Source organism: Talpa europaea (assembly GCF_964194135.1).
Source record: "Talpa europaea genome assembly, chromosome: X".
NCBI classification, from domain to species: domain Eukaryota; kingdom Metazoa; phylum Chordata; class Mammalia; order Eulipotyphla; family Talpidae; genus Talpa; species Talpa europaea.
The window spans coordinates 22233054-22252304 of record NC_140081.1 but is presented as its reverse complement, the minus strand read 5'-3'; the positions used below and the strand labels follow the sequence as shown (position 1 = coordinate 22252304).

Sequence of the window (19251 nt, the reverse complement as noted above, 5' to 3'; positions counted from 1 at the left end):
CCTATGTTTATAGCAGCACTGTTTACAATAGCTAAGCTTTGGAAACAACCCAAATGCCCAAAAATAGATGACTGGATCAAGAAGATGTGGTACATATATACCATGGAATATTACTCAGCATTCAAAAAAGATAAACACATGCAATTTGCAGCAACATGGATGGCGCTGGAAGGGATCATGCTCAGCGAAATAAGCCAAAAAGAAAAAGAAAAATACCGGATGGTCTCACTCATAGCAGGAATCTAGAAAACTTAAATAAGGGACCAGGAAAATGAATAACTATAAGAAAGTGAAAATCAAAATCAACAAAAAACTATGAACCAGAGATACTTTTAGGGGGGCGGGGGCGGGAGGGGAGGGATTGGGGTCAGAATGGGGGGGCTGCAATTGTATGGGGAATATAACAATAAAATTTATTATCTTAAAAAAAAATAAAAGGAGTATCAGTTCTCAAATAGTAAAAAAAAAAAAATTAAAAAAAATAAAATAAATTATTTCCATTGGCAGTACCAAAGGCCCCTGTGCTTGCATTTGCAACAGCCAGTGACCAGACCTAGAATCAGTGAGAGATTCTGACCTGGTCACAGTTTTTAGGCTCTTTGCCCAAAAGTTTCATTCTTTTCATTTTGAATCTATCTCAAAGGCTAACTTCATGAGTTCCTGAGATAGTATTTACAATTATGTCCTGTCAATAGATTTTCTGTCTGGTGAGTAGTTTCATAAGAGTTGACTTTCATAATTGATTTGATTATAATTTCACATGCTGGCTTTTCTATTGAAATATTTCTTCTGAGTAGAAAAAAATGAAATTAGATGTACTAATTTATAAAAGTATAAACTTAATCTCCAAAAATTAGGGAATGTCTCATTTATTGCACAAAATAGATAGAATTCCAGTTATACAAAAGTCCTTACTTATTCTCATTAAATTTAAATGAGGAACAACAGTTATGATAATTTTTGAAGGTAATACATTTATTGAATATTTCCATGATGAAACCTATGTGTGTAACATGGATTAATGATCCAATTTTATTAACCCTACTGCCATTCTCTAAATGTTGAGCAATTTTATCACAGCCAACATATCCTGATAGGCATGTATTTGCTGATAAAATAGCAATAAATTTGAATGCCTTGGCTTTAATGCCAAAATCATTCTTCCATGCCTGCATTCTCACACCATAAAATGTCAAAACAGAAAACACCCATGTAATATTAAAGCTACTGGGAAGTGTGGCAACAAAAATACTACAACAACAACATATCATAGAGTGTAATGAGAAAGTTGACTTCTATAGTGCACAATTATTTCAGTGTCCAAACATCCTTATTTAGTTCATAGTTAACATTGCATTAGATTTTAAATATAGAATGATTTTTTTACAGATTTTTAATATAGAATGGCATTAGAATTTTTGCCTTATTGAATGAGAGTGTTTACTTTACTGAATTAATCATCAAGGACCAAGAATAAAAAGTGGCAAAATTAAGAGTAGTCATGTGGTTTCTATTTTAAATGCATAAAAATTTGAGTAAAATTCTAATTTATCTAATATAAAGACATCCTTGATAAATATTGATTTTCTGACATCCTTATGCCAACAAAGCATTTATCACTAACAGAACAGATTTTTAAAATATTCTAATTCAGTGATAATGATATGAGTCAGTTTTCAGAATGTCACTAATAGTTACCAAGGTGAAATAATTTAGGCCAACATTTCAGCATATGAATGTTGAATCACACGTACTAAATATCTTACAGTGCACATTTTATTATTGCTAATTCTTACAACCAAATGGGTTTGGGAATTATCAACCTCAATTCTGCAGCCAATTCTGAAATTGGAGCTTAAACAGTGAGTGATTTGCACTGTCATAGGAGTTTATACTAGAATTTAAGCCTGCATTAACTTAACTCAAATGCCATGCTCCTCCTACCCCCACTTGACAGCACTCTTCCACAATCACTTCTTAGATGGGTGCCTTGAAATATTTTCATTCTCTATGAAAACTCTAATACAAAAATATTTTTGCCCTCCTATGTTCACAGCAACATTACCCACGATAGCCAGGTCATGTAATCAACCTAAGTGCTCACCAACAGGTGACTGGCAAAGAAATTGTAGACTATCTACTCAATAGAATACCATTCAGCTATTAAAAAAAGGTGAAATAGTGCCTTTTAGGACAAAATGGATGGATCTTAAGGTGACTTATCCTAAATGAAATCAGTCAGAAAGTGAAAGACAGATGTCAGATGGTTTCACTTACTTGTGAAAGAACACATACTGGCAAAGCGCAGCAAAAATAATTCTTAGACAATGAAAAATATACTGGTTACCAGGGAGAATAGGGGAGAGGGAGGAGGAGGTGGTAGGGGTATGCATGGGATAGCTCACTGGCACAGAAATTTTGGTGGTAGGTGAGTAAAGTATGTACACCTATGGAAGTGTGAAAATATATCCCCCAAATTATATAGATATGTACATGACTGAAAATTTAATAAAAAAGAAATATTTTCACTCTTAGATGCAATTTCATTAAAAAATTCCATAATGGTCACATGTAGGTAAGAAGTGTTTAAGGGGTTTTTTTACTTACAGAAATGAAAAGAGAGGCACCTGTACAGTCACAGAAGGGCAAGAGAGCTTCCAAAGGATGTAAGGTTTTAAAGATAAAAGAAATGAAATCACAAATGGAATTAAATGTACTAACAAAGGGAAGATGGCTTTTTTAAGTGCAATTATTTTGATAAATGAACAATTGATGTAAAAGTCAATGGAATTAGAAAATAAGAGTTATGGTCGTTTTATGTTATATGATATCTCACTACATTACAGTTTCAAGTATAGGGTACAGGGTATTCTACTTCTGTTTACTTTTATATTATGGAAATTGAAAGCTGTAGAAAATTCTTTCCATGAAAATTAATTACATCTTAAAAAAAGATTGTTATAAACAAATGAAATTTTATTAAAGGATATTAGTCTTTGTATTAGTCTGCTGGGGTTGTCCTAACAGAATACCACAGGCTGGATAGCTTAAGCAACAGACATTTATTTTCTCAGAGTTCTGCAGGCAAGAAGTCCAAGAAGGAGGTGCCAGAAAACTTGTTTTGTGGGGAAATCTCTCTACCTGCCTTTCAGGTTAAGGGCCCATCTTTGTGATGCCATTAACCATAATTATATCATTAAAGACTCTATTTCCAAATACAGTCACATTGGGGGTTAAGCTTCATCATGTGAATTTGAAGAGGGACAAATTATACCTATAAGAGGCAGAAATGACAAGAAATACTAAGCAAGTCATTTCAAACATAGCAACACTAAATTTATTGTGAAATATAACAACCAATTAAACAACACTTTTATTACTTTTTTAAAATTTAATTTTATATATTTTTACATCATTTTTTCATTTTTGCAAAATGTATGCATTTTCATCTTGGTTATAATCCCCATACAATTCCCACCCCTCTTGTTTTGATCCTACTCCCTTCTGCCCCTACCCCCGGCCCCTGTAGTGTGTCTCTGGTTTATAGTTGCTTGTTGATTTTGATTTCTTCTTTATTATAATTAATCTTTTTCCTGGTCCCTTACAATAGAAGATAGAAAGCTTTATCATGAGCTGAATTGTGTCCCCCCCAATAGTCATGCTGAAATATGAACTCTCAGCCCTTCAAACTGTGACTGCATTTAGAGTTAAGCCTTTAAACTTTAAGGTAAATTATTAAGGTAAAATGAGACCCTGAGGGTGGACCCAAACACAATCTGACTAAGGTCTTTGTAAGAAGATGAAATCTGTAGAGAGACACCAGGGATGTGTGTACACTGAGGAAAGAGCAAGGCAGGGCACAGAAAAGGCAGCCACCTGCAAATCAAGCAGAGAGGCCACAGAGGAAACCCCATCGGTCAACATCTTATTCTTGCACTTTCAGCTTCCAGAACTGTGAAAAAATAAATTTCTAGTTTTGTAAGCTTTCCAGTCTCTGGCAGTTTGTTACGGTAATCCTAGCAAACTCATATGGGTAAGATGCAATGAATGCCTTAATAATTAAAGTCATTTTTAAGAGTTCATAGAGTCAAATGACAAACATAAAATCATTTAGTAACAAGTGTAATGTCCTTTATTCAAGGGAAAACAATCCATGTCAGGTTACATAACAGGTGTTTCTCAAGTATAGGCTGACTTGGGTTTAGATTTGTGACATAGGTAAGCCACTGGGGTGGATCCATTTTGGGGGTCCCAGTGTACAAAATAACTATCAATAGTTTAATATTATAAATAAAATCCTATGTATAATATGCATAGTGCAAAACCTATCTTTCTCCAACTTCTCTCACTCATTACACCTTTTCTCCTGAAATGCAAATCCATTACCTTTTCTTTTTTTACCACAAACTTTTTTATTTCATGGTTTTCCTCATTCTTATATGACTTTCCTGAGACACGACTTCAAAGTTTTATTCCTTTCACCACACAAGTTCAAAAAGCAAAGTTCTATGAAAGGAAAAATGCTAACAAATAAATCTTTAGTGAACAGTGGCACTATTCCCTGGTACCCTGTATTTTAGAGCTGCTTATTGTCTCCAACATGCTCACAAATTAGTGGGGTACACTAAATAATGAATAACATAAAAAAAGAGACATGCAGATCTATAACCACATTTCTGCCCCCTCTCAGTCTGAAAGTCTAGTTGCCAACTGGGCTTCTGCTACTGAGGTAGGCTCTTCTATCTCTCCTCTTAGCCCCATGAAGAACCAAGAAGTCCTTCAAACTGACTCATTCACTGTCCATTTGTCATATATTTGTCATTCACATTGTGACTTCAGAGCCAGCCAGCTCCTATGCTCTGCCTCTTTAGAGGAGTCCCTCCCATTGACCAACACAGCATAGGAGATTGTGTGGGTCTTAATTCAGTCTCTCCAGGGACTTTGAAACTTGTGGATAAACTTCAAGATCACAAGAAAGTCTAGTCAGTTTTGACTGCCATGATAGTGAGAGAATAAGGAAGAAAAAAATACTTTGTTCCATACATGTCTAATTTTTAAGAGCAGAGTAGCATAGTTTTGTTAGAGAATGAAAAATCCTACTCAGAAACCAAAAAAAAAAAAAAAAACCTAAACACCAAATATTTCCCTTACAAGCATCTGTCTCCACCCTGCTGAGGTAGGTGAATATCTTTGGCTAACTATGGAATAGATTCCATACACAAAGAAACAAAATGTAAAAACATAGTAATGTATTTCAAAATATATTCACTACATAACAGCAAGTAACATGTTATTTTAGTGGTACAGGAGCATGGAAGATGGAATAACAACACTGCCTACAGATGTGGGGGACTCCTGGGGACAAAGATACTACAAATGTAGAAAAAGAAATGCTATAAATTCACCAACACACCCCTCAGACTTTTAATGGACATTTCTTATTTCTTGGCCAGTTGCCATTTAATCTCTGCGGAATGACACAGATATTATGATTATAAATATTTTCCCTATATTTTCTATCAATCATTTATGGAAATTTCATCTGCCCATTATTTCAGTACTAAGAGATTTCTAACCGTGCAGACTGAAACTCAAGTATTCATACCTGAGATTATATTAATAGTAATCTGAGGAATAAATATTGGTTTCATCCATTTTTGTTCAATGTATTTACATATTTACCTTATGCAGGCTGTCAAAATGAACTCACAGACCAAATGCATTGTATCACTAGAATTTTTTTATAAAGGCAACTAGCATTATAAACTCTGTGGAAAAGGGTCAGAAATCTGTATAGCATGCCATTCCAGTAATTTGGATGCATTGGTAAAGTTTGAGAATGATCATCTTAGATTATAAATTCAACAGGTCACAAAAAGCTTATTTTTTGTTTTCCAAGGTATAGATTACAGGGTTATGTATATAGTGGAAACTTAGTAAATGTTTTATAAAAAGACAAGTAATAATAAAGTCTATCTATTTTTCCACCTATCCATCTACTTATTTATTTAACCAACCCATAATTACATGTTTAAATTAACAAATCCATGCACTTACGTGAGAAACTCAAGAAGTGAAGAATGCTGAAAATGAAGCTGAATCACTCTTTCAGTGCAGTCCAGAGGTAAAGACTGACTTGAATTAACTCCAGGTAGCATTTTTCCACTCAAGTGAAGGATTACATCATAAATGGTTTTATTATATTTGGTAAAGTCATTCTCTCTGTAACATTTTTTGGGTGATGAGGTTGAACAGAATTGTATTTTATACACATCTCTAAAAGAAATAATTTTAAGATTTTTTTTAATCTCAAAATGCTATGGGAAAAAGAAACATATTCAATGACTACATAAAATTCCATTTAAAATCAAATAAGAAAGAAATGACAAAATTCACTCTATTCAGCTAGCATTTGTTAGATTTTCTAAATAACCCAAGGGCTTTCCAATATCTTGCTTCAAACATCATTAACTAATATTGCAACTGTCAAGTCTGAAATACTGGGTTATGATTAGAACATATAAGTGTTCTGGAGAAACAGTGCAGGGATTGCTTCCTATTATCTGTGTATGACAAGTTACCTAAACCCATTGATCTCAATTTTGGATACCATAAATTGGAGTTAATAATGCCTACAATAGGGGCCTCCCTGGTGGCGCAAGGGGTTAATCACTGTGCTATGAAACAATCTGCAGCCTCTATCCCCAGCCGGCCAGGGAGCAACCCACATGGCGCAGCAGACCTCTCCTGCCTTGCCCCTGCTCCCCTCAGCAGTGTGTTTCAGTCAGTCTGTTCTGTTCCCTGCTCTGTCTATGGTGAATCCTCTCACTCCCCACATCTCTGGCCTGTATCTCAGCTCTTATATGCATAAATAAATAAATCTTTAAAAAAAATAATGCCTACAATAACCTTCAAGACAGATTTCAAACATTCACCACACATGAAAATACAAAGGCATAAGTATATATATTTACTCAAGATTTACATTTATAATAATTTATTTTATATATATTTTACATCATTGTTCATTTTTGTACAATGTTTGCTTTCTCCTGTCAGGTATAGTCCTTACAGAATTCCCACCACCAATTCACCCGTGCACCATCACTATAGTCCCTTGCACGCTTCCCACCCTCGTTTTAAACCCCCCTCTCCCCATCCCCTGCAGAATGTCTCTGATTTATAGTTGTTTTTGTTTTGTTGTGTTTTTCATTGTCTTTTTTTCTCTGATCCCTTATTTGGTTCCCCTATATTCCTCCTATAAGTGAAACCATCTGATATTTTTCTCTTTCCTTCTGACTTATTTCATTGAGCATAATCCCTTCCAGCTGTATTTTAATATTAAGAAGGGCACATCCTGCACATCAGCCTCATGAGTAGGGACTCTAATTTTAAAGATAAAAATGCAAAGACCTACTACTGTCTCATATATTTTTTCCATTCTCTAAATAAAACAATGCAATCTCTATTTCCTGATACCTCCTGCACCATTTGTGATGGATGTTAATTTTTTAATGGACTAAAAAAATGATAAAATAAATACAGAAATGAAAAACTAATCCAAGACGTTACTTATCATATGATAAGTAAACTGCTAATATCTATAATCAAGAAATAATAAAGTTGGGCCTCCCCGGTGGCACAGCGGTTGAGCGCTGGGTTGTGAAGCTGCCCGCAGCCTCTGTAGCACTGGTTCCAGCCCTGACCACTGGCGAGGGTCCCACATGGCCCGCAGACCTCTCCTGCCATGCCCACTGCTCCCCTCAGCAGTGTGCTTCGGTCCTTCTGCCTGCTCTGCTCCCTGCTCTGGCTCTGGTGCATTCTCTCACCCTCCCGAGCTTCTGACTGTACCCAGTGCTTGTATAAATAAATAAAATCTTTAAAAAAAAAGAAATAATAAAGTTATAAATGAGGAGTCTATAAGGACAAAAACAGTAACACTTCTAGTCACAATTGTTGAGTAGTGAATTTGAATGCTTGATGATTTTCCCCCAAAATGAAAATAATGCATTAAAGTTTACTCAAAATAGGTAAAAAAAAAAAAAAATAGTAGAACACCAAAGCAGGAAATTGAAAAGTTATAACAATAACTTCTCTAATGAAATTCTTGGAATCAGATGATTTTATGATCAAGTCTATAAATTTTCAGGAATCTTCTGCAGTAATTGTCCCTAGTCTCAAAGGTAGAACATTATCTAATGAAGCTGGTGTTTTCCTATTCAGAAAATTGAAAGAAATGACTTGCAGGAAAACTATAGACTTAGCTTAACCTAGCTTGCTCTTGAAAATAGATGCAAAAAATGAGAGTAGAGCTGATTAGCTACAGAGATCAGTACTCACCCCTAGGGTGCCAGCAAGTTATCCCAATGCTGAGCAAGGTGGTAGAAAAGCTCTGAGAACCACTCTACTAGCAATATTACAATATGGGAAGTGCCAAAATTCCTGTTTACATTAACATATTAAGTGAATTGACAGAATCAATGCAGTTTAACTACTTGACATGCTGAGCAACCAAACAACGCAAGAAGGAGCATTGTCAAAGAGGAGACTGTGTCAAAGAAATGGTGTCCCCCTATACCTGACTATATTGTAGATTTATGGTCGATGTTTTATTTATGTATAATTGTGGAATTTCCAATTTTTTCAAATTTAAAAGGGCTTTCCTACCCATAGCTTTCCCTTTCTCATTTCACAGAAGAAACAACTTATGTTCAGAGATTTTCAGTTCTTGCCTAAAATTATCAGATATTTAAAAGAAATCCTCTTTCATGAAACCTCTTATCGTCACATCATTTTGTTTTTCTTACTAGACCCCTCACAGTTTATCAGTTCAGAATAAATTATTTAATATTGGGTTTCCGTTATTCTTTTTCCTGGTCCCTTATTTAAGTTTTCTAGAAAACTTAAATAAGGGACCAGGAAAAAGAATAACTATAAGAAAGTAAAAATCAAAATCAACAAACAACTATGAACCAGAGACACTCTATGGGGGGTGGGGGGGGAGGGATTGGGGTCAAAATAAGGGGGTCACAATTGCATGAGGAATATAAAAATAAAATTTATAATAAAAATATTGGGTTTCAGGTAAAACAACGACAATAAATAGATTGTTATACAACACAAAGCAGGGGATAAAGAGAAACATATAGCTGTCACCTTCTTATAGTCTCCGGAATAATAAGAGAATGGGGTCCATCAGGCCAGCCGAAGAGACTGAACCAGACCTGAACTGCACTTATCACCTTCTCAAAGAAGTTATAGGTCTTTGATCCTTCTTCAAGTGAAATGAATTGCTTATTTTTCTCCTCCCTTTTCATGGTTTTGCCTTCTCTCTTTGACTTTCCACTTCTGCCCGATTTCAACCTTTCATATAATATTTCCATTCCTAAAATTCACATGTTTGTAAAAAATGGTTACTTGACCAGGAGTAAAATATTCTGTTATCTATTGTTATTTGTATGTAGATGAAATTATTTTTTCCACAAATTATTCTATGCTCTCAAAGAAATTTGGAGTCAATTTACTGCATTGTAAAAGAAATACATTTATTTTCAAATACCTGTCAGAAATAGCTTTAAAAGCAGAGAAATTTCAATAAGGAAAACTATTAAATTTTCTTCTTGCCATAATGTATGTGAAAACATTCCCCCAAATGGACCCTTTCATTTTCAATTACATGTCTAAAAGATCTTGACAATGCTTTATCTTTACTTAATAAATATAATTAAAGCTTAGCTGAAATTTATAGAAACAAAATACTGGCATCAGATTCACAATGACTTTCCATCCAAGTGCAGCACTTCAATGAAATATTTTTGAATCACAGAAAGTTTAAAGAATATAAAATTCAATAAAAAGGAAAATTTTCTATATTACCCATTATCCAGAGAAAGGATCATGCATTAATTTAAGATTGCAGCATAGACAGGATCAGATTAAGAGTCTTGGATGATCTCTAAAATTTAATTATTGGAATATTTGAATAGTTAATTGTAAATATTAAATTTACATATTTATCTGTGCCCAGCTCTTTCTAAGTTAGAAAACAATGAATCCAACTACATGATGGAGTTAAATCCCCAGTTCCGCAATTCCCAAAGTGTGCAGCAAGGGTGCCTGAATGTCACAGAAAATTCACAAGGGTTCTGCAAGATATTTAATATTTTAGTTAAATATCTGCAGCATCTGTTAGATATCTCATAAACTACTCCTCTTAGGTTTTTGAAGCAAATCACTTAAGACATTAAAACATTTTCTGTAATTATGCCAAAATTTTTGGAATTACATGATGTGTTAAAAATTTAATATAAGATTATAATTATAATTCTTCTGACATTTCCTGAAATGAAATCAGTGCTTGTTTATGAGCTGATATCATTTTACACAGTTTTCAATCTCTATTCCAGTTAAAGTTGCTGCATATACACTAGAGTTTGCCACATTGATAATATGAACCCAAGGACAATGCTGACCAAAAAAAGCCAGTAGATGGAATTAAGGCCAGTTATCTATCTATCTATCTACCTACCTACCTACCTACATGTCCATCCACATGTGTGTATGTATGTATATGAGTATGTATATACATATATGAATACATTTATAATGTAATTCTGTCAGAAAAGCAAGGCCTGTGCAAACAGAAAGATGTAATTTGAAAACCTGGCTCCTCCATAAAATAAAGTCCAAAGATCCTGAGCTCATGAGATTGTTGTAAGGATTATATAAGTAATAATACATGCAAATAAGCTGTTATATATGTTTCTTTCAATCATTCAGTACAAATCCAGCCAGAATTTGCCAGAGATCCAGAAGGTGTGCATTTCTCCAGGAATGCTACACCACCATAGACTTCATAGAAGTGAATTTAGGGGAAGTCAATGAAGAATGATTCACTGTGGATGCATTAGGCAGTGTCTTTTTAACTTACTGTCAAATGATAAAAGGTTCCTAATGGGGTACAAAGCCACATCTGTACCCTTCAACTAAGTCAGTTCCTTTTTACTTAGCATATGAGTTATAAGAAATAAATCATACTGCCATACTTTTAGATACACCTAATATATTTTAAGATTTCACCTTTATTGAACATATCATACTCTAGAGCACATTAGCTAAGTGTGTAGGCTTTGAGGCCTCACAAATATTTCCTTAGGATTCCCTGGAACAACCAGTTCAACTTTTCTATGATCCAATTTCTTAATCTGTAAAGTGAGATTAAATAAGAGTATTAAACACAAGATTTGTTGGAAATCCTAAATGAAATAACAAATATAAGGCCCTTAGCAGAGCACCAGATGTATGAAAAATACTAAGTACTATAAATGATTGTTTACATATTTCTAAAGATGTAATAGAATATTCTAGTCATGTATTTCTATAGTAATATTTATGCATTATTTTAACCTATAGATTTTATGGTCAATTATCATGCAAATACAAATGACACAAAGTCTTGTTCCTTTTTTTTTTTTTTTAGAGATATGGAACTAAGTTACTCTAACTGCCCAGTTTCCTTTACTACTTTTCTCCCTCTCCCTAGGAAATCAAAGTAGTTAATCTGATTGACAAATTTAGGAAGAATAAATCTGATATGCATGATCTGAATTTGCCTTTCTTCTTTGGGAAGGAACTTGTGCACTGAGAAGGAATAGTCACCTCTTCCCTTCCTGCTCTCTCCAAAGCAGCTAAGCGGGAGGTGGAATCCGAAGGGTATGAGTCAACCAGATTAGCTGATTAAGCAAGGCCCCTAGATAAGAGGATTCAGGATAAAGGAATGGACTATTGCTGGAGGGAGTCTAGCCTCCCTCTCTGTGACAGGGCCAATATGGGTTCTAAATACATTTGATATTTGGAAGTTCAGGGTGTCTGCTTTATTTCCAGGCATTCACTATATTGCTCTTTTCTGAAATCATCCTGTTCAAGATCATCATTTCTCAACCTCTACACAAAAATCATCTCTTCCATAAAGTCAGTTATCCCAGGTCCCAAACATCAGCATTAACCTATGTAACATCCACAAACTCCCAACACTTCAAATGACTCATATATAGAGCTTTTAATTCAATCTTTTTTGTACTAATTTATTTATGTACCTTTAGGAACTTCTTATGAACACTTAAGAACTTCGGGAACTAAGAGACACTGTCAGTCTGCTCTGAATGCTAAACACAACTCCTGGAAATGACAGGAGTTAAATAAACATCTGTTCATTTTAAAGTCACTATTTCTAAAAGCTGGCCTTGGGTAACAAGAGCATACACAATGAGAATTAAAGAGACAATAGTCATACATAACTTACCGTTTTTCAAAACAACTTTTTGCTTATCAATATATATTGCCATATATGGGTAAATAGTAAGAATGCAGTTTTCTGATGTTGCAGTAACTGGAAGTGAAAACCTAAAGGAGAAAACAAGGCTTTTCAAAAAATAAAATCTTTAGATACAGTAAAGACAATAAATTTTTTAAATCTTCTGGATGCTTTAATGATCAAGGTATGAATTATTCAACATCTTTCTCTACTTTGCTTTTCTTAAACACCTACTGTACGTATTTTAATGGTTTATGGACACTTTTAAGACTTTAGCAGACTGGAAACTTCATCGTCAAGTGTACTGCAGAACACAGATTGTAATTATGCAAGTTCAGAAACAGATTCAGACAATTTTAGAGCTAATTTACTCACATTCTTCTATAGAATCCCTGACAAATGGTTTCTAGCCTCAGATGACACCACTAGGGAGACACTATCAGGTTGACACTCGAGATAATCCAATTCACATATACATGGGCTGTCATTTCAGAAATTCTGTCCAGCAGTGTAGAACAAAATCTACAATCTGATCTCCATTAAATTCCTTCAAATATTTAAATACAGTCTTCAGATGCCCATCATTCAGAACATTCAAGGATTCTTTCAACTGTAAAGTCTCCCAATACTTCACATACAATCCCATTTCTTTAGATGACCATTTGTTTCATGTCTGCCCTTCTTTATTTTTTTTTTATAGAGGCATGTTTTATTTATTTATTTATTTGTTTGTTTGTCTTGTTTATACATGCATTGGGTACAGTCAGAAGCATGGGAGGGTGAGAGAATTCACCAGAACCAGAGCGGGGAGCAGAGCAGGCAGAAGGACCGAAATACACTGCTGAGGGGAGCAGTGGGCGGCAGGAGAGGTCTGCGCGCCATGTGGGACCCTCCTCTGGTGGCCGGGGAGCAGCCGGGGATAGAACCGGTGCTGCAGAGGCCGCAGGCAGCTTCGCAACCCAGCACTCCACCACTGCACCACCAGGGAGGCCCGTCTGCCCTTCTTTGGATGTGTCCGAGAACTGTAAGTAATACTGAAAAAACTATTCTACCACCAGATAAAGTACAAGCAGAGAGTACTATTATCTTCCACAACCTGCATACTCACTTTCATGAATATATTGTAAAATCATCTTATTATTTTTACTAGACAAGAAGCACACTTAGATTATACTGGGCCTATTTAACTTATGTGACAACACCTTAGGCAACCATTATAGCACATTGAGATCATTCTAGTCTTGGACCGGTTATCTATCATATTAGCTCGTCTCTCTGGCTTGATAATAGTTTGGGAAATGAGCTGATTTTCACCTCAGTTCTACATACAATGTTTTCCCACAGGAACGGATTATGTTTTATTCTTTGCCAGTTACTATGTAGTGAAACATTATGCAAAATACACATATTCAACATTTTCATGTTTAAGCAACTCTCATCATTCTATTCTATTATCCCAAACACATTCATCAGATTGCCCTGTTCAGGATTAAATTATATTACTGTATGTAATTTTTCCCCAATGATGTCCTCCTTAAAATGATATTTAATATTCCTTGATAGCATGAATCATTAGTTCTATCAAGGAATATTAAATTTTAAAATTTCATTTTAGTATTACATCACTACTTTTACATATTTTGTATTAGTCTACACATAGTGATGAATCAAAATTCCATTAACTGATCAACTATGTTTAAGTGATACTTTTTCAATTAAATATTTTGTTAATTCACAGACACCATCATCATGCCTATCTTAGAATAAAAAAGGTTATTTTTAATGGTGATTACAGGAGGAGAAAAAAAGATGACTTTCGTATATGCACTGTTCTGTTCTTATCCCCGAGGATACACTTTCTCAGTGCTGGGTTCCTACTTCTGAGTGGGCATGGTGCAACCATAACCTTCTTTAGGCAACTACTGCCTGGTCATAGGAGCTGCTAAAAGCTGCAATTGCCTGTGAGTTTATGGTCCCCAGGATAATCCTATAGCCAATGCCTGTGTGGTGTAGGAGTCTGAAAACCCATTTTCATTGTTTCCAATAGGACAAAAACTGATGTAACTTTGTCTCCAGAGAACTCTATGTGATCAAGTTGAGACTGGGACTTTGACTTCAATTTTACAATTATTTGGGATGACTGATTCTCTCTTCTGCCTCCCCTCTCTCCTTACTTGATATTTGTCCTGAGAGCACTAATTTAATCGATCATATGTCCATGAATCCTGATCTCAAAGTCAGTTTATGTATCCATTACCACCATCTAATTTTAGAATATTTTTATTACCTATAAATGAAGGCCCACATATATTAGCAGTCACTCCCCATTTTATCTTACCTCAAGACCCTAGAAATCACTAGTCTACCTTCTGTTTCTGAGAATTTGCCTAGTCTCAACATTCAATAATTAGTAATTATTATCTGTGGATAAAATGTTGAGTTCACGTGAAAGTCCCTTCCTCATCCTTTCATTGAATATAAAATATATACATGTTTTAAAGGTTTAAAGCCTTCTAGAAGGGTTCCTCCAAGCAGCTAGGTATGTGGCTTTCCAGGTTGACAATAACTGAGCCAGGTTCCCAAACTGAAAAGCACAGTGTAAGACAGTGTTTGTGAAGGATTGTTCTTAATTCTTTCAATATTTAATAGAATTCACTAATGAAACCCGCTGGGACAGAATTTTTCCTTGTGGGAAGATTTAAAAAAATAATTATTCAATATTTTCACTTGCTATAAGAATGTTCAGGTTTTCTATTTCTCCTTCAATTTTGATAGTTTGCATCTTTCTAGGAAATTTCTAGTTTCACCTAAACTATCTAATCCGTTGGTATACAACTTATTATTCCCTTTTCTTTGTATTTGCACTTAATTTGCCCTTATTTTTTCTAGTTTCTTAAAGTAGAAGGTGAGGCTACTGATGTGAAATCTTTCATCTTGTTTAATATAAGCACTTCAAATTCCCTTCTAAAACACTGATTTGGCTTAATTCCGTAAAATTTTATATGACGTGCCTTCATTTTCCTTCATCTCAAAGTACTTTCTGATTTAGCTATGATTTCCTCCTTGACCCACTGATTATTTGGAAGTATACGGTTTAATTTTGACACATTTGTGAATTTTTTAAATTTCCTTCTGTTGTTGATTTTTAATTTATGTCAGAGACCATATTTTCTATCATTTCAATCATTTTTAAAACATATAACGGCTTGTTTTGTAGTCCAGCATAAAATTATCCTAGAGAATTTCCATTTGTGCTTGAAATGTGTTTTCTGCAACTAGGTGATATGTTCTATGGACGTATATATTAAAACTGCTTGATTGATCATGTTGATTTCAAGTCTTCCATATCCTGAGAGATTTTCTATCTAGAAAGGCACTCCATCATCAACAGGGGGGTATTGAAATTATTATTTTTTAATTATCTACTAACCATATGTTTGAAATATCTATATGCAAGTATTAGTATAACCACTGCACTTTTCTTATAGCTGCTAACTACATGGCAAAGCATTTTTCCATCCTTTAATTTTAACACACTCATAACTTTGAATCTAAAGTATGTATACTGTAAACAGCATACACTTGGATTTTGTTTTTTTAATCAATCCTGACATTTTTTTGTCTTTTGACTGAGTTTAGTCCACTCACATGTAGTGTTATTACTGAAACTTTGAGTTACAGCTGCATATGTTTTGGGTATGATTCATGTCCTTTTTTTTTTCTTATATAAGAGCTGGGGTACAGGCCAGAGGCGTGGGAGGGTGAGAGGATTCACCAGAGACAGAGCAGGGAGCAGAACAGGCGGACTGACCAAAGTACACTGCTGAGGGGAGCAGCGGGCAAGGCAGGAGAGGTCTGCCCCGCCACGATTCATGTCTGTTTTGTTGTTTGTTATTTCATCCTTCTGTATTAAATGGATTCTTTCTATTATACCATATTACTTCCACAATGGTGTTTAGTTGGATTTTTTAGTTATTTTCTTATCAAGTGCTCTCAGAATTAAAATACTTATCTAAGCCTAGCATCTACGCCAGATTTACATACTAACTTAATTTCAATATGTTATGACAACATTCCATTCCTTTGCTTTACTGTCACATAGAATTATCTGTTATAAACCCAACAATCTAGTGTTATAATTGTTATTTTCAAAATCTTATCTCTCTTTTTTTTTTTTATAGAGGCATGTTTTTTTATTTATTTGTTTGTTTGTTTGTTTATACATGCACTGGGTACAGTCAGAAGCGCAGGAGGGTGAGAGAATTCAACAGAGAGGGGAGCAGAACAGGCAGAAGGACCGAAGTACACTGCTGAGGGGAGCAGCGGGCGGCAGGAGAGGTCTGCGCGCTATGTGGGACCCTCCTCCAGTGGCCGGGGAGCAGCCAGGGATCGAACCGGCGCCGCAGAGGCCGAGGGCAGCTTCACAACCCAGCGCTCAACCGCTGCGCCACTGGGGAGGCCCCAAAATCTTATCTCTTTAAGAGATGTTAAGAAATGAAAATCCATTCATAAGGTTTTTTTTTTAATTTTTTATTCCATCACCATTTCTGGTTCTCATCTTTTCTTCCTCTGGCTTTAATTTACTACTACACAGTGTCATTTCCTTACTCTAAATCCTACTGCCCTGATTTGTGATGTCATGTATAAAATATCTCTGTATGCTAGTAGCCCAACTACATAACTTTATATGACAGTAGAGTAATAAAACTCCAGAGTTCTGATTAATTTCTTTGAAAGAATGAAAACTGACTCAAGTTTCATGATCACGAAGTAAGTTTCACTCACCTTTATTTCAATTTTCTCATGATGCTGTTTTGGATGATTTGTATTTATTTCTGTCACTAGAAAAAGGATGCTTCTATGTAACACAAGGTTAAGAACTAGAGATTCCTATAGCGACACTGGCATCATTTAGAGCTTTACTACTTCTCTGACCATCACACACACAAAAAAATCTCTACAATTTTGGTGAACCAAATGAAATTGCCAGTATTTATAATGCTTAATCTGCTGGAAACTTCATAAGGTTTAGTCTATAGATATCTGCATCCCTCAATCTAATTTATACACAAAGTGCATATGCATATTTATATATATATACACACACACCCCACCATATGCATTTCTCCACCCTCACATAGCCAGTATTACCTTAGTGCTACTTGATTATTCTCCACACTACTGTATTCTAGGAATGAAGATGCTAAGAGGGTTAAAACCAACACAAAAAAATCTAAATTAGAAAAAGAAAAGTCAGTCAAGTAATAAATGTCCAAGGCAGAGAATAAACAATAAAACAGAAATTATATCATTACAAGCCATAATTTTGAATGGCATGGTGACCACACATAACTTTTAAATAAGGTGTGTAAAGTCTTATCACTGATCTCTCTGGTCTTTAGCTAGTGAGTAATAGTCTAACCACATTCTAATTCTTTCCCCATCAATAGTAAATGTAGAGATTCTTGTACTTGTCATCCCAATCCCTCACTTTAAGGATGAAGCTTTCAAGTCTGAAACTAAAACCTCTGAATAATGGCCTGGCAATTACAGCATGTTATCACTTTCCAATAGTATATGAAATACTGTGATGACCTAAGCTGTCAACAACATGTCAAACACCATAATAAATATTATATTATTTATATCTTTCTAGTCATAAGGTTCTGTTCCTAGCTGTACTATTTAAAGTCATGTTTTACATTATAAGAACAACCCCTCTGAACAAGATTTTAATACATAAAGAGATAAACAGAGCAAGAAGGGATGAACCTGCAGGGTGTGGTTTTTGAAAGCATGCCTCTTTAGTCTTAACATAATTCAAGCCTTTCTCCGCAAGGCAGCTACAAAATTACATGCTGGAAAAACCAGTAGTGACTAGAAAGGATTAAAAGAAGAGTTTATTGCTAACACTGATTTGGATTAATGATATTGATTTCTATTTATGGAACTGAATAAAGATTAGAAGAAATATTTAAGTCATCTCTTTGAAAATACTTTTCATTGTAGTCATTACCATCAACATCCATCAAAAATAAGTGCTTACCGCTATTCATGTAGTATTTACGTAAAGACTTACAAATAATGGAATGACTTTGGATGATTATATTTGCTTCAGGAGAATTTATTACCTAAAAAAAACAACATTCTTGTGCAAACTTTCCAAAGCAGTGCATCCCCACCTATTCACAATGCTTCCAATAACTGCTATCAAAATAATTGTCAAGTTAATTTTACTTTCAAAGAAAAAGGGTTAAGTGATATGTTTAAATATGTAATTTATACGCAGTGCTTACTAAAGCTAGTACGTATATGTTAGAACAATTAATGGAATTATTTTGCTGCTGTAATGTATAACATTAGAGTTCAGCCATGATGTTTTAATAAACTTAGAGTTTTTACTTAATTTTTAACAGGTCAGAACATACTGAAAAGATTCCTAATGATAATGTGATTCTCACTTATTTTTCAATGTCCTTTTTTGAGTAGAAGGAAAAGAAGATATCTCTACGCTTTTGGGCCTTTTAATAACCCACAATATGTTATTTGCAGTCCATAAAGGCATTGATATTTACAAACAATAATTTTAACAAATATATGTCTATTTAGTGACCTAAAAACATTTTAGGTTGATCGAAATGCGATAAAGCCAAGAAGGCATGTTTTACAGTGAATGTATTCTATTAATTTATATCACAGCAAAGTAAGGCAAGGTCACAGAATTCTTCAGACCTCATGAGATATTCATCAAGTCTAGAAATATATACCACTTAGCAATATTTTAAATATAACAATTCTTTTAATCATCTTATTTTCAGTCTTCCAACAATCTGGAAATAATTCCATAACTGATGTGAACAATTCTTGAAATCTTAAAATCCCTATACTTATCTTCACAATTTTAAATCATTAAATGATTAAAATATATCAATGTTTCA

At 34.5% G+C, this 19251-nt stretch overlaps 1 protein-coding gene across 1 annotated transcript in view; it reads right to left on the bottom strand.

Annotated features, from left to right (window-relative positions):
- Nucleotides 1–19251, bottom strand: part of CFAP47 (cilia and flagella associated protein 47) — a gene marked incomplete at both ends in the record, with an annotated part of 326556 nt that overhangs the window by 206288 nt on the left and 101017 nt on the right. Inside the window, 3 exons of the mRNA XM_084258887.1 lie at nucleotides 6058–6276; nucleotides 9157–9385; nucleotides 12302–12402. Coding sequence (XP_084115013.1) covers nucleotides 6058–6276; nucleotides 9157–9385; nucleotides 12302–12402 — 549 coding nt within the window. The remainder of the gene's footprint in view (nucleotides 1–6057; nucleotides 6277–9156; nucleotides 9386–12301; nucleotides 12403–19251) is intronic.